Source organism: Gavialis gangeticus, unplaced genomic scaffold, assembly GCF_001723915.1.
Source record: "Gavialis gangeticus isolate Ggan-Ray unplaced genomic scaffold, GavGan_comp1, whole genome shotgun sequence".
NCBI lineage: Eukaryota > Metazoa > Chordata > Crocodylia > Gavialidae > Gavialis > Gavialis gangeticus.
In genome coordinates this window covers 94,324,592-94,340,186 of record NW_017729034.1, presented here as the reverse complement: position 1 = coordinate 94,340,186, position 15,595 = coordinate 94,324,592, and the positions used below count along the sequence as shown (strand labels likewise).

The window sequence follows — 15,595 nt, the reverse complement described above, 5'->3', positions numbered from 1 at the left end:
CCATACCCCCTCTGACTCGGTTTCTTGCCTCAGCATTTGCTAACCCGGCAACTGAGTTTTAGTCAGTCAAGTTTAAATAGTGGGACCAGGGAATGTACAGCCCAAGATGCCTATTAAACTTTACATCTGCTTAGTTCTGGTTAGATGAGGTGCGTTTGTCGGGTGGGGGAGAATTGGTGTGATAACTGCTGAGCTGGGCGTGTGTAAATGTGGGTTAATTAGCATTTGGAGCACAAATTCCCCATCATGCAGTGCTTCCCTGCTTTTCTGATCCCAGAATTCACTGCAGTCTTTGCTTGGGCTTTCTGTTCTCCATCTCCCATGTAAATGAATTGTCATCTGGTTCTATCTTGGATGCAAATAAGACCTAGGGCAGTTGTTTCACTTTTGTCATCCTTATCTGGAAGGCTTTAGGTGCGTCTCCCACTGCATCTTCATTGTCTTTTGTAATCAGTTGTTGTTTAGGTAGAGGATGGGGGGAATTCTTTGTGAGTCAGACAAGCTGCGTCCTGTGTCAGGGTTCCCCAACAATGTGGAGTTGAGAGGTAACAGATTTGCCACCGTTTTTGCTCTTTTTTATTTTCCTCGTTAGAATTTGACTCTCGCTTTTTGAAAGAATCCTTTCTTGTGGTTCTTACCTCTGCAGCTCTGTCATTAAACCATGCTGGCTTTCTTTTGGTTCATTTTCTCTTGTTCTGATTTGTGGTAATGCATTTGTTCTGTGCCTCTAATATGGTGTTCTTTAGCAGTTCCCATGCTGTTTGCACATTCTTCATCTCCTTAGGGGCTTTTAACTTCTGTCTAACTAGCTTCCTTATTTTGGTGTAGTCTCCCTTTTTAAAATTAAAGACTACTGTGGTAGATTTTCTACTTTTCTCCCCTCCTACATAGAAGTCAAACCCAACTGCCCTGTGGTCACTATTGCAGAGCGACTCACTAACATTTACCCTTTGCAACAAATCTAGTGCACTACTTAGGATGGCCTTTCTTCTGGTAGGTTCCAGGATTAACTACTCCAAGAGGCAGCCTTTTATAACTTCAAGAAATTTGGTCTCTAAATCACAGCCTGATGTTAGATGAACTCAGTCTATTTGTGGACAGTTGAAGTCACCCATTACTATCAGGTTTTCTGGTCGGGGGTCAATTGTATATTCCCAGACATACTTCTTTTCTACTGCAACCTAGAATTTCTATCAAAGAGTACGTCTTTTTTCAGTTCAAAAATCAACACTATTTGATCTGATGGAGTCTTTGATGTAGAGTGCCACTTCCCCACCAGTATATCCTATTCAATCATTCCTGTATAATTTGTATCTTGGTATTATAGCATTTTTTGTATTCCACTGTTTCACAGATACCTATTATGTCAATATCATTATTTACTGCTAGTTCCCTGACCTTTGATCTTAGACTTCTGGCACTAGTATAAAAGCATGTGTACTCTTTATTGGCTTGGCCGATTACTGGTTGGCTTCTTTGTGACTTTATAACTGTTAAAGGTATTTGCCTGTGCTTGTCTTTTCTGTTTCTTATCTTCATTTTTTATTGCTTCATCTCTATAGGGTGTGTCAGCCTGAACTGTGTGCTGTTCTGCACCTGTCAGATTTCTCCCCATTTTTAGTCTAAAAGCTGTTCTTCCACCTTTTTAATATTATGTGTCAGCAGTTTGGTACCATTTTGGCTCAGGTAGAGACCATCCCAGACTCCCCCTATTCCAAAAGGTCACCCAGTTCTCTACTCTGAAGCTCTGCCTGTCTAACTGGCCCTGTGCGTGGTACTGGAAGCATTTCAGAGAATGCTACCATGGAAGTCCTGGGCTTCGCCTCCTACCTTGTAGCATAAATTTAGCTTAAATTGTGATAGTGACCTAAATGTAGGTCATTATCTTCAAGTTTTGGCTACAAGGTTAACTGTAGGTCACAATATGATGCAAACACCTATCAGCTCACCACAGCTCTCCCTTGCATCATTGATTTAGGTTCAGCAATGTATTTGGCTACTTTCTTTTTTAGCTTCTGAGTGGGGGGACCTCAGTTCCTTTTACAGTTCAGACCTACCAGGGGACACATCAGACCTGAAAAAGAACTGCTGTTTGGAGTGGCTCTTCCTCAAATTGCTTCCAGGTGTTGGAGTCTGGTGACTTATCCAGATCCATGAGTAAACTGGGGCACACAATGTCATGGCTTTTGGCTAGAAAGTCCTGTGCACAGTACTGCCAAGTGATGTGCATTAAAGATTTAAAAAAACAAAGAAAACCAAAAAATATATTAACACGTGACATAAAATGCCAATGTTTCTTCAGTATTTTGGGTTTTTCTTTGACTTCAGTGGACATACCATAGTTATGATGCTGGAGCTAATGCTGGATGGCTGGATAAAAATATCATGAAGTTTTTAAAACTGTATTTTCCATGTGCTTTACCAAAAGGCTGTAGATGCACAACACTGCGTAAACACTTCGCAAGCTGATATGACATTGCAAGGTTTGGCAACATAATGGTGCCTATCCCTTGCTGATTGCTCTAATGAAACTACATCTCAGCTCTCTTGTGCATTTGAATGCCAAAAAATTGTCAGACATTTAGCGGCAATTCTGAGGAAAGTAATCCGTACCACACAGCATGCAGTATGCAACACTTTGGCTCTGTGTCAAAATATCAGCACTTGCTGACATTGTTGTTAAGCACAGACAGACACAAAGACCCATATCACAATATTTTGTGACCCTAAGAGACATCTGAGGTCATAGGAAGATCTTGAAAACATTGTGAGTTATGTGATTGTTTATTTGAAATCAGGATAGCTCCTGAAAACTCTGAGCTGTGGAATTAGTTTCTTCGTTCCCAACAGAATTTGGTGTTCCCAACACATCTTGTTCTATTCTTAGTAAGCCTAGGGGCCATTTTAACCACTGATCTATTTGATCCTCAGTACACCTATGAATTAGTACATATTTCTAACCTTCTTGGAAAGTACAAAGCACCATGTAAGTACTAAATATTATCTTTCTTTCTTTCTTTTTTTGGTATAGAGAATCATGGAAAGCTCCTGTTTTGAAGGACTCCTCTATACCATTCTCTCTTCTGATGTTCAAGAAGAACCTCTTCATTATGTGATAGCTTGTCTTGCTGAGCTGGCAAAGCATGGTAGGGGAGCAATTACACAGTAAGCAGCTTAATTTCTCAGTGTGCACACATATTTCATTACTGATGATAAGGACTGAGCAAACATAGGTGAGCATGCACACACACAGTGGGCCCAATTTTTCTCTCTTTAAAGCAAAAGGGAGTTTTACCATTAACTATGATGAAAGTAAAATTAGATCTACTGCACTGATATGATAAACCGACCTAATTGTTTGAAGGCTTTCCTTTTGAACTATTTAAGCTTTAAACTGCCCTAATCAAAATTAATTTTGCCTAACCCTTTTCTGGTAGATGGTTTAGCCACTTTTATGTGTAATCTCTCTCTGATAGTACTGGATTAATCTTATAGCAGGTGAGAGCAACTTAAAAAAAACCCAAAAAGGCCCAAATGCAAACTTGCTTTCGTTTTTCCATTGTAGTTTTTTTGTGCAGTGATTTTTATATTGTAAAGGGTTCAAAACTGACTGCACTGGAGACCCAAACTCTGTCAGCAGGACACAATCACTTGTTGGCACAGCTCCTATTCTGGCCTGACTCCAGAACCCAAGGAGTGAACACTGCCACTGCTTGCCCCCTTGCCCACTGTTGAATTTGTTGCCAGGGAAAAAGGGGTGAGAGGTGGTTGCCTCTGGGTTCTGGAGCCATGCCAAGGTGCCAATTCTAGCAGGAACCAAGCTGGCAAACCAGTGAACTTGGAGATCTCACCACACAAGTGGTGAGATCTCTGGGCGGTGATTTATGTTGGTTAGTTTAATGAAGTGGACTTGGGTCCAGTGATGACAGGATCAGTTGAGACCACCAGATCAAAGTGGCTTTTGGATTTCGTAGAATGGCTCAGTGTCATGATGGGTTGTGGGTGGCCATGTAGTGGGGATTACCCAGGGTCAGAAAAAGCAATCAAAGTCTGAGGGAGGTGTGCAGAATTCAAGTGTAAGAGAGCCAGGAAGTTAGAAGATCCATCTGGGGAACCGAGTCAAGAGATCTAGAAGGTTGGACAGAGCATGGGGTCAAGAGACTAGCCAGGTTGGGTATCTGGGAGATGAAAACAGAGTCAGGTTAGGGAGCCAAGGGTCAGGTCAAACTCAAGGTCTGTGGGTAAGGTGGGTCAGGTAGCCAGAGAATCTGTCAGAGGCACAAACCCAGGGTGAGGCAGCCTGGGTACAACATTGAGCCTTGTTGCCCAGACGCTTCCTCTTCTGGCTCAGGGGTTTTTATAAGAAGGCATCAAGGGTCAGCTGACCCTGGCTAGGCCCAGATATTAGGTTGTGACCACCTATGCCCACCTCAATGCTCAGCTGAGGAGGTGACAGACTGGGGTGAGTGACAGCCCAAGTGTCAAGGCCACAGCCTGACACTCAGTGTTCGGACTTCCATTATAAAAGTGATTACCCTTTCTGACTCTTCAGGCAAATTTCATCGAGTTCACAACCGTAGGACCTGGAACCCAAAGTTCTGTGTGCTTTCTGCTCCTCCAGCTGTGCAAAGGGCTTTCCTATTTCAACACAATGGGCGCATCTACATGTCGCCAGACAGTAACGTTGCTACAGCTCCGTGCTTTTGTACTTCCTTTTGGAAGTAGGTGTGCTGACTCTTTTTTCAGGGCCTCAGCTACCAGGTCCACTCCGGCACCTATAAGGTGGAACAGGATCCTCTTTAGTACTTTTGGAAGTACTAAAGCTTCCATACGAATGGTTACTGCACGACACGCACAACGCAGAGTTAGATTTTGCCACTAAATTGCGGCGTACTACAGTGGGGGAGTGCACTGCTACGGTGACATAGCTGGGTATCGCATGTAGACCTGCATGATTGCTACGCTGCCATAGTGCACCATATGGTGACATAGTGCATCTCTACGTTGCTGTAGGGCAACATGTAGACACACCCAATGAAGCAGATCCTGTTCCACCTTTTAGGTGCCTGAGTGGACCTGGTAGCTGAGGCCCTGGGGAAAAAAAGTTATCACACCTACTTTTGTAACACACCATCACTTTACTGTGAAGACTGTCACAAATAACAGGAAGGGGAGCCAACCACCATTTGTGTACACTTTTTCAGAGACTCAAGCTGCATGGAGTAGGCTCACACTTAGTTGCCTAGTAAGCGCAATAAGATCTGACTCTATGGCTTTTTGCCTGCTCTATCATTCAGCCTTTTTATCCCTTCCTATCTCCCAGAAGGATCTGCCTTACACATGCTACAGTGGATGGATGAATCCCTAATAAAATGCTTAGTGAAACTAGCTGGCCAACTGCAACATACAGAGCCCTCATTTCAAGCTGCGTCCATTATCCAGCATGTGATATGTCATGGTAAGTGCTATGAATGGAATTTAATTGCATTTTCAACACATTCATAGATGCACTGAAAGTGAAATGTCAAGTCTGAGTCTTTTCAGCCTTCAGTCACCAAAGAGAGATTAGTATTTCTATAGCAGCTTTCATCTTATCTCAGAAACACTTCATCGGTATAATGTAGCCTCCCATCACTTTATGAAGACATGCGAGTATTGCTGCTCCCATTTTACAGATAAGGGCACTTCAGCTTAGAGAACTTGATTTGGTGAAATAGAGAAGCCAAGGCAGAGGTAGAGCTACAACTCATCATACTGATTCCTATGTTTAATTTACAGGACTATCCCAGTGTATACCAGCTGAGGGTCTAATGCAGGGGTGGGCAATTATTTCAGCTGGTGGGACACTTAACGAGTTTTGGTGAGCTGTCAAGGACTGCATACACAAAATCTTTCAGAATATATCATTTTAACAAACTGTAGATAAAAAAAACAAATCACATATTAAAAAATCAAACATCTACTATAACATATAAATTTTATTTCAAAAAATAATTTTTGTCCCGATTTGTTTTGGGGTTTTTTTTTAGTAGTGTATATAGAGACGATTGCATAGTAGCTCAAAATAAAGTCTTACTCATGTATGTTGTGTGTGTGGCGGGTGTGACCATGTGTGTAGGGGGCTGCCCGTACATTAGGTCCTGGGAGCCAGCCAAGGGTGGGGGGAGGGAGGAAGGAAGCGGGGGGCCAAGGGGTGCATGCAGCAGAGCTTGCCTGGGCAGTGCAGGTGTGGTTTGCTTCCCATCCCATCTGACCCGTGGCTACCTTTGTGGTGCTTCTCATGGGACTAAGCCCTGGCCAATCCCACCCAGGGCAGCCCGCTCCTGCCTGCACCAGCCATAGCTTCCTGGCAAGGCTGCAATCTGCCCATCCAGCCACCTGCAGCTGGCTACTCATCATGCTGGGTGGGCAGAGTAGGTGGAAGGCAGCTGGAAGTGAGAGACCCCTGTGCTGAGGCAGCAGCTGCCCGGCTGCAGTTTCCCCCTGGCCTGGCTGGGCACATCATGCCTGACACACACCCTCACGGTGGCCTCCACTTTCCCACACTACCTGCTGCCTGGAGTACTTTGGTGGCTGCAGCAGCAGCTGGAGCAACCCTGCTGGGAAGCTGTGTGTGCTGGCTGGGGCTGGGACAGTGCTGTTGGCTGACATGGGGTGGATGCAGGCAGGAGCACAGCACGGGATGCTCTAGGCAGGGCTCAGCCCCATGCAGAGCACTGTGCGAGCAGCTGTAGGCAGGATACAATCAACTGGTGGGCCAAATCCAGCCTGCAGGCTGTATTTTTGTCTATCTCTGTTCTAGTGCTTAGACTTGTGCTTTAGCCATCTAGCAATGTGATGAAAGTCCTTAAACAGGATAGACAAAGAGGTGGGTGGGTATAAAACACATTTCTCACCATGTGGAATATAAAGGAACCTATTTTGAGCACATTTCAGATCACAAACATGATCATTCTCCCTACTTCACCGGACCGAATATTTTAGTCCAAGCCATATGGTTGCATTGCCCTTCAATAGGTAAAAGAGGTTGCAAACTTTCAAAGCAAGAAGTTCCACCTGGGTTGATTTCAGATGCACCCACTGAAAAACAGCTAGTTTTCTCATCCTTAGTCGTTAATAAATGATTTGGAGCCCTTGGGAAAGTAGATCTTTGAGAATTCAGCCAGTAATCTCTGAATTCCTGTTAATGAAAGGAATATTACATTAGCAGCTGAGATATTAAGTATCTCTGTGCCCAGTGCATTTGCTCAATGATCCTTAGATCCTTTCAGTTTACCAAGTAAAAAAGTATATTTGCAGTCGATAGAAATGCAGGAGTCTGCATCTTTCCTTGACACCACTCTCCAAGGAAAGGGGGAGCTACATTTCAAATTCTTTCCCACTCCGACTCAAGAGGAATTAGGACTGAAAGGATCTAACAAGGGAAAACTCAAACCTACTTAAATCCTTGCATCAAACATCTTAAAACAGAGAAAAAATCTTATTTGGTGTTCGGCTGCCTGAAGGCACAAATCCTGCATAGAGCTTTTGACATATTTACATATTTATGAACTAGATGGGGCAGTATGAAGGGCTAATCCATAGTCTGAGATGTCCATGAACCAGCACATGCTTCACATAACTATTACCCTCCCATTGCATCAACTGTTTCAGCAGAAATCATGCATGCAATTTAGCTGAAATATCCATGACAGTGATGGTTCATAACATGAGGAGGCCCTTTTATTGTCCTGTACAATTAGAATAGAGCATGTACTGGGAAAAGGAGCACTGAGCCAGTAATGATAACATTTTGAAATGGCATCACATGCTTAGCTTGGTTTCAGCCATTGCCCTACAAAATCAATTAAAAATAAATGTTTTAATTGTTTCTCTTTGTTCTTCTGGTCCCTTGCCCTTTGTTGTAGAAAAGGTGAGGTCTCTGTTGAAATACCACATTACAGAGATTCAGTACTACCTAATGAATTTTCTCACCCACCGAGAGATTCGTTTTCAGCAGCTGGGCATTTCCACCATCTGCAAATTACAGGAAGGTATGTCCCATGATCCCTCAGTACCAGTATATAGGATATAAGGCACAGCTAAATCTTGACTGTTTATGTCAACACGCTACATTTGCTGCATTAGATCAAAAATTTCATATGCAGTCCTCATCACTGGAAGAGGTATGTAATTTTCCGTGACTCTCTTCACCTAAGAAGGGTGTATCCAGGGGTAGCAATCACCTTGGCTCTTTTAAGACACAATTAGTTAACCAAAGAGAATATTTTTCACAGATTAAAGATGATGGCATTTGAGTGTTTGAAAATGAAAAGGCTTTATCATGAGTTGTCCCTGATGAAGAGACATAGAAGGCCAATTATACAACTTTATTTAATATTACATGGAGGTGGGTGTGCTCTTTGCGTGACAAAGCTGCTTTTGAGATGAAACGAGGCAGTACTGGGCAAAGTTCAAAATCCATGTCCAAAACAAATGCTGGTTTGATTAAACAAATGAGCAAATAGAGGCATGGATGGCAGTCATTAGAAATGAACATCTGCTACTACCTACGTAACTCCTATAAAACACGTACGAAGATCACACACCAGTTACCTTCTTGCTCATGCTTCCTTGCTTAAATTGTCTTTATATAAGAGGTGGGGGAATGCATAATGGTTTGCCCTTATCACATTTTTGTCTTTTACATAGGATCATAGGGCAGTAGGGCTGGAAGGGACCTCAATTAGGTCAGCCTCTGCTCAGAGTGAGATCATCCCTGACTGAACCATTTCAATCAAAGTTCTGTCTAACTTGGTTTTGAAAATGGAAAGGAGGGGCCATCACCAGGGAAGATTATACTGCGGTTGCTCAGGGATGCAGGGGGACAGTCAGGAAGGCCAAGGCGGAGATGGAACTGGGACTAGCTTCCTGGATCAAGGACAACAAGAAGTCCTTTTTTAAATACATAGGGGGGATGTGGGCATGCTAGAAGGGAGGAATAGGCTGCAATCAGACCTAGACAGGTTACAGGGGTGGGCGGATGAGAATAGGATGGGATTCAGCACTGACAAGTGCAAGGTGATGCACCTGGGGAGGAACAACCGGCACCATACCTACAGGCTGGGGAACTCCCTTCTTGTCAGTGCAGAGGCAGAAAAGGATCTTGGAGCCATCATTGATGCCAAGATGAACATGGGCCGGCAGTGTGGGGATGCAGTCAGGAAGGCCAACTGCACCTTGTCATGCATCCACAGATGCAGGTCCAAGGAGGTGATCCTCCCCCTCTATGTGGCACTGGTCAGGCCGCAGCTGGAGTAGTGCGTCCAGTTCTGGGCGCTGCACTTCAGGAGGGATGTGGACAGCATGGAGAGGGTCCAGAGGAGGCCACTCGCATGATCAGGGGGCAGCAGGGCAGGCCCTACGAGGAGAGGCTACGGGACCTGAACCTGTTCAGCCTCCACAAGAGAAGGCTGAGGGGGGATCTAGTGGCCTGTTACAAACTAGTCAGAGGGGACCAGCAGGCACTGGGGGAGTCCCTGTTCCCCCGAGCACTACCAGGAGTGACTAGGAATAATGGTCACAAGCTGGCAGAGGGTAGATTTAGGCTAGATATCAGGAGGCGCTACTTCACGGTCAGGGCGGCTAGGATCTGGAACCAACTTCCAAGAGAAGTGGTGCTGGCTCCTACCCTGGGGGTCTTTAAGACAAGGCTTGACAATCACCTTGCTGAGGTCATTTGACCCCAGTACTGTTTCCTGCCATGGCAGGGGGTTGGACTTGATGATCTGCTCAGGTCCCTTCCGACCCTACTAACTATGAAACTATTTCCAGGGGTAGAGGTTCCTTGACTTCTCCAGGCAGCCTGTTCCACTGGTTGACCAGCCTTATAGTCAGAAATTTCTTATTACTTTCCAACCTAAAATTTCTTCTGCTGCAGTTTGGGGCAATTGCTCCTAGTCTGGTTACCTAGAGTGACAGAGAATAGTCAATCACCATACTTTTCATAATTTCCATGCAGATGGAAAGACTTATCAAATCTCCTTTCAGTCCATGGAGGGCATTGTATAAGGTTGACAGGCCTAAAATTTAATCTGATTTAGTATCAATGAACCTTTCTGCACAATGCTTTCCCATTTGTGGAAAGCTATCTAGTTCATAACATGAGGACAATAAAATATATTTAAAAATCTATATGACGTATCATCCTCTGAAAGATAGCAATATAAAAATCTGACTGAGCAGGCTTATCAAACCAAATGAAAAGGAAATTGGTAGAGCCCATCTCCTAGGACTACTCATTTTAATTATGTCCTTTAAAACTGTTATAGTATTTTTGTATGGAAAACTAGACATCAGATGAAAGAATGCATCCAAACTAATAAATAAATACATCACATATACACGTGCTCTGAGTCAGCTTCATGGCCTACCTGTATCATTCTGTAGTGTTATATGAGAAATCGTAGCATTGCACTCAACCTTTTGAGCTCTGGGGTGAATTGATTGGGGAAGATAAGTGGCATACCCTCCCGTGAAGATGAAGCCCTAAATGTGGGGATAGTCATTGTTTTCCTTTTTGTGGTAATGGAGTATTGTGTACATTTCCTGGAGATTATAGCATATGTGTATCACAGATAACACAGTAAGGCATAATCCTGTTTATTGTGGAAAGAATAACTAAATTCTATAGACATTTAATAGGAAGAGCATGTATTTGGGCAGGACACTTCATTTGTGTGGGCTGGATAATCACACACTGGTTTTCCTTTGTTCTTAGATCCAGAATTTTCATCAGCCATCAGGCAAAGTCAACTGATGGAGCATCTTGAGAGGGTCCATCAACAGACAGAAGAAACACAAAAGCTTCTAAGGGTGGTTATCAGCCACATGGACATTTAACCCCTTTGTTAGTCAGCCATGGAAGCTTTGAGAAGAATATACACAGGGTCTGGTCTTCTTTCAGACTAGAGTTCATGCTGCCCTATTAGTTTACATAAAGAGAATGTGGTATAGTTACTTGTCTTTGTTCAGTGCCAGCTAGAGTTTGAACAGTGCTTCTATGCAGTGGTCGATGACTTGCTCTTGTCTTTAGAATGGGTTTTGGACCAAATCTTGAAGACTCTGAGCCTGAGTCATAATTGTTCCAGGGCTCTCTTTGCCAGCAGAACTGGTGCAGAGAGAACAGCAACTATCATTCTAAGTCCCCTTGGTGAATACTGTTGGTGCAGGGAGTCTTTCTGGCAGTTTTGTAGGGTCCCCTTGTACAAGTTTGCGCCTCAGTCTACAGGGCAGGCAGGGCAGGAGGAAGGGTCCTGAAATTGCCCAGATGTGAAAGATAAGTCCAGTCCAGTCTTTCACCTTTAGTAATTCTGCACTCCACAGAATTCTGGAAAGAAGCCAGAGAATATGGTAATGGAGGCGTGGTGTGAGGCACCCCATTGCATCATATTTGTATATGTCAAGGGTGGATCAAGCTGAATGGGGAAAGTGCAAATTGTCATATTTCAGTCCCTAGCAGTAGTCCAGGGATGATGCTCCCACCCCACGGTCTGACTGCTTCCTTGCACCCATTGTTAGCACCTTGTAGTTCCAACCTCCAAACTGCAAACTCTTGAAGACCTTTAATCTCCCAAACTGTATTAACATATTAAAAATGCAAACTCTTCTCTCCCCCCCACAAAAGACCCTTATGAAAGAATGCACATAAGAAAGTATCTTGCAGTCTTGCTAGTGTAATCCTAGACCTTCTATGCTCTTTGGCTGTCCTCCATTGTTAAGCTGGATTGTAGGTCTACTTGTCCTGGAAGCATCTTCTATTGTACTATGTAAACAACAATAAACCATTGGATTTCAGAAGTGTGTTGCCCTCCAATAAGGACCAACACCACCTTAGTAAATATAGATACATTTCCCAGATGTGTGAACAGAAGCGAGACAAGCTGCTTTGCTCAGTTAATGCAGTTTGGGTCACAAGTAGAATACCAGCGGGTTCATACACTCCCATGGACAGGAGCCAGAGCACTGATTCTCAACCAGGGTGCCACAGCAACCTGAGGTGCCACAAGGTCCTTTGAAGGGTTCTGTGAGTTGTGAAGTGATAAGCAAGGTATGAGGCGATAAGCTGGTCAGTGCAGGTTCAGGCTTGTTGATGCCTCCACCAATGCCTGGCCCCTGTGCCATAACTGAGGAGGAGCAAATGGGGAAACCACCTGGGTATTAACTCAGGGCACAGAACAGGGCAAAAAAGTGTCTGCTGTTGGCAGTTGTGTAATTACAAGAGTGACTGCAGTGGCAAACAAATGTCCGCTGCCCTGTGCCCCAGGTGCCTGATTGCATCCCTGTGTTGCTGCCCAGTCATTTTCCAAGTAGGTAAGCACTGTAACATATAAATTAGTTTTTGAAACAAGGCACCACTCAGTTCACAAAAGTTACGATGGAGGGGTGCCTCAAGTCCAATGAGAGATGCCACAAGTCAATACTGACAAGTGCAGGGTGCTGCACTTGGGCAGCAGTAACCACCAGCACACTTATAAGATGGGAAACTCCCTTCTTGAGAGCATGGAGGCAGAAAGGGATCTTGGAGTCATTATTGACTCCAAGATGAACATGGGCCGACAATGCGAGGTCATGGTTGGCAGGGCTAACTGGACCTTGTCGTGCATCCACAGGTGCATCTCGAGTAGGACCAAGGAGGTGATCTTCCCCCTGTACGCGACACTGGTCAGGCCACAGCTGGAGTATTGTGTCCAGTTCTGTGCTCCCCACTTCAGGAGGGATGTGGACAACATTGAGAGGGTCCAGAGGAGGGCCACTCGCATGATCCGGGGACAACAGGGCAGACCCTACAATGAGACTGCGGGACCTGAACCTGTTCAGCCTTCACAAGCGAAGATTGAGGGGGGATCTGGTGTCTGACTATAAACTCACTAGGGGGACCAGAAGGGTTTGGGAGAGACCTTGTTTCCCCTAGCACCCCCTGGCATAACAAGGAATAACGGCCACAAGTTGTTGGAGAGGAGGTCTGGATTAGACATCCGTAAGAACTACTTCACTGTCAGGGCAGCTAGGATCTGGAACCAACTTCCAAGGGAAGTGGTGCTGGCTCCTACCCTGGGGGTCTTTAAGAGGAGGCTTGATGCCTACCTACCTGGGATCATTTGAGCCCAGTTTTTTCTCCTGCCCAGGCAGGGGGTCGGACTTGAAGATCTACAAGGTCCCTTCCAACCCGACTTCTATGATTCTATGAAGTCCAAGAAGGTTGGTGAACCACTGGGAGAGAAATCTTTCCCCAGAAGAATGAACTCTTCCTTAACTCTTGGCTTCACTTCCCTGAATCCCAGACATTTTGCAGAACTGGTTGCTATTCTTCCAGGCTCTGAAGGGGAGAAGAGGACCAATACTTTTGTCCATCTTGAAATTTATTTTCTGTGGGGCATTATTTACTCATCCATCTAAAGGTCTAGTACCTGCTTTTGGTTATACAAGAACTTAGAGAACCCAGCACTTTCTCAGTGTAAGAGAAAGGTATGAAGTATGTATGCTGGCAAGGACCTGGTTCCAGGAGGGCCATATACCTCCCAAACCTACTGATTTGCACAGGCATTGCTGAGACTTGCTCCCCCTCCCCTCTGCCCCCCAGCCTGGGATTAGGCCGTTGGTTGTCAGAACCTTTCAGTCTATAGAGATGTAGGAGTCTTTGGCAATGAGATGCAAAATGAACATGGGGGGGATGTGGGGGCGATATTTGGAAAAGCATGGAAACGAAGTACTCAGCGACTGTTGTGGTAGCAGCATGGCGCCTTAGAAAAATCCTCCTTTAGGCTCTTTTTATTGTTACTAATTGGTTCCTTATAACAGTAGAATCTTTCTGGCAATTAGCAGCTAAGACACAGCTTACTCAAACCTTCCTATAGAAAAATAAAAAAATTGTTAAGCAGGGAAAACAGGAGCCATGTTTGGACACCCAGGCTTATGCAAAGTGAAGAAAAATTTCCATTTCCACACACAATATTCAGGAACTTGTTTTTAAAATTCTCATATTGCAAGATGCCAAAACACCTAACTACAGAGTATTAAATTTATTAGCAGATGTAGCATGAAGTGCTGAAATGGCATGGTCACAAATTAAATAAGTAATTCCAGGGAGAATTGGATTTCAAACCTTAGATCAATGAACTATCCTTCAGGTGAACTTATATTAATTGCAGAAACAAGGCTATGCTACTGTAGGACACAGGACAATATGTTCATTTGGATGTTTATCTTGCTAGGATCCTATGATCCCTGTTGACTTCCTGCCCCTGGGGCAGGGGGCTGGACTCGACGATCTCCCTTCCAGCCCTAATGTCTATGAATCTATGTTAGGAACAAGAAAGAAGTACTCACATTAAAATCAGTTTATCTGGTGCTTCCTATTGTATCAGTAGTTTTAGCTAATCGTAAACATCATATAGGAAAGGAAAAAGGGACACTGCGCCCAATGGGAATGAGATGATGAGCAGAAGACAGAAAATGTAAGATAAACCAAAATTTAATGATGAATAGCCCTGCTTTGGTGATGCAATGATTAACGTAATGGACAAAATTGCTAAAGAGCACTTATGTGAGAACTTCATTTTTGTGCTGTGAGACTTAATTAAAGCAATGAGGTGAATCTGTTCAATCCACAACAATAATCTAGTTGCTATGAAAGATTATGACTCTACACTTTCTAACAATAAGTGAGGCTTTTACAATTCCTAGATCTGTCCTACTGAATTAGTCACACAGCATCTGACTGTGCAGATGGTTGAACCAGCGATGGCAGCAGTTATGAAGTTGACACTATTAAATACCATGATTACCTACACCTCTTAACAGCCACCCCCACTCCACCACCCTTGAAAGGAGATCAACAGTTACTTTTTTCTTTCAATTCAAAATCCTCTTGTAAATACAGATGGGTCAAAACCAGTACTTTGAATCTCAGCTCCTTTGAATTTTTTTAGAATACTGATTCAAATCCCTAAATCTGAACACACCACCTATTGTTTGGATTAAATGTCAAACCACAAAAGGAAAAGTGTCCCAGTTCAACAAAGGACTTATGAAAGTCCTTTATGTAATGCACTTTCTTAAGTCATATTGACTTCAGTGATGAATCAAGGGGTTTGGTTTAAAATCAAATGAGAACAGTTTATAATATCTCAAAGTGTAATCCAATATCCTTAAACTTACTTTGAATCTAGTTCTGCATACCAACTCCTCAGCCCAATCCTAGTTATAAATGATCCTATACTATTTGCCTAACAAAAAGATTAGAGCAGTGGGAGCCAACGTTTCTGGCAGGCATGTCACAAATTAAGCCTTGTGCCCTCTCTAAATGCCATTTCCCCTGCCTCATCTGTTACTCTGCTTCCTGCCCTGTGCTCCCTGTCTTATCTGCTATTCTGCTTTCTGTTCCCTGCCCTATTTGCCACTGTGCTCCCCAATCTATACACAGAGCTTGCCTGTGCCACTTGTGGCACGTGTACTGCAGGTTGGCCACATTTGGATTAGAGGCCGAGAGTAGCTGTAACAAACTGGTCCCTGGTTCAAACTAACATAACATGACAACCAAAAATATAAAAAAGTA

General features: G+C 43.9%; 1 protein-coding gene across 2 annotated transcripts in view; it reads left to right on the top strand.

The window, feature by feature from the left end:
* Positions 1-11,663, top strand: part of LOC109304749 (vacuolar protein 8-like) — an 86,852-nt gene extending 75,189 nt beyond the window's left edge. For both annotated transcript variants that reach the window (XM_019527551.1, XM_019527550.1), the window contains exons 11-14: positions 3,032-3,146; positions 5,324-5,458; positions 7,908-8,033; positions 10,760-11,663. In XM_019527551.1, the coding sequence (XP_019383096.1) occupies positions 3,032-3,146; positions 5,324-5,458; positions 7,908-8,033; positions 10,760-10,881 (498 nt within the window). In that variant the 3' untranslated portion in view covers positions 10,882-11,663. The remainder of the gene's footprint in view (positions 1-3,031; positions 3,147-5,323; positions 5,459-7,907; positions 8,034-10,759) is intronic.
* The last annotated feature ends 3,932 nt before the right edge of the window (positions 11,664-15,595 follow it).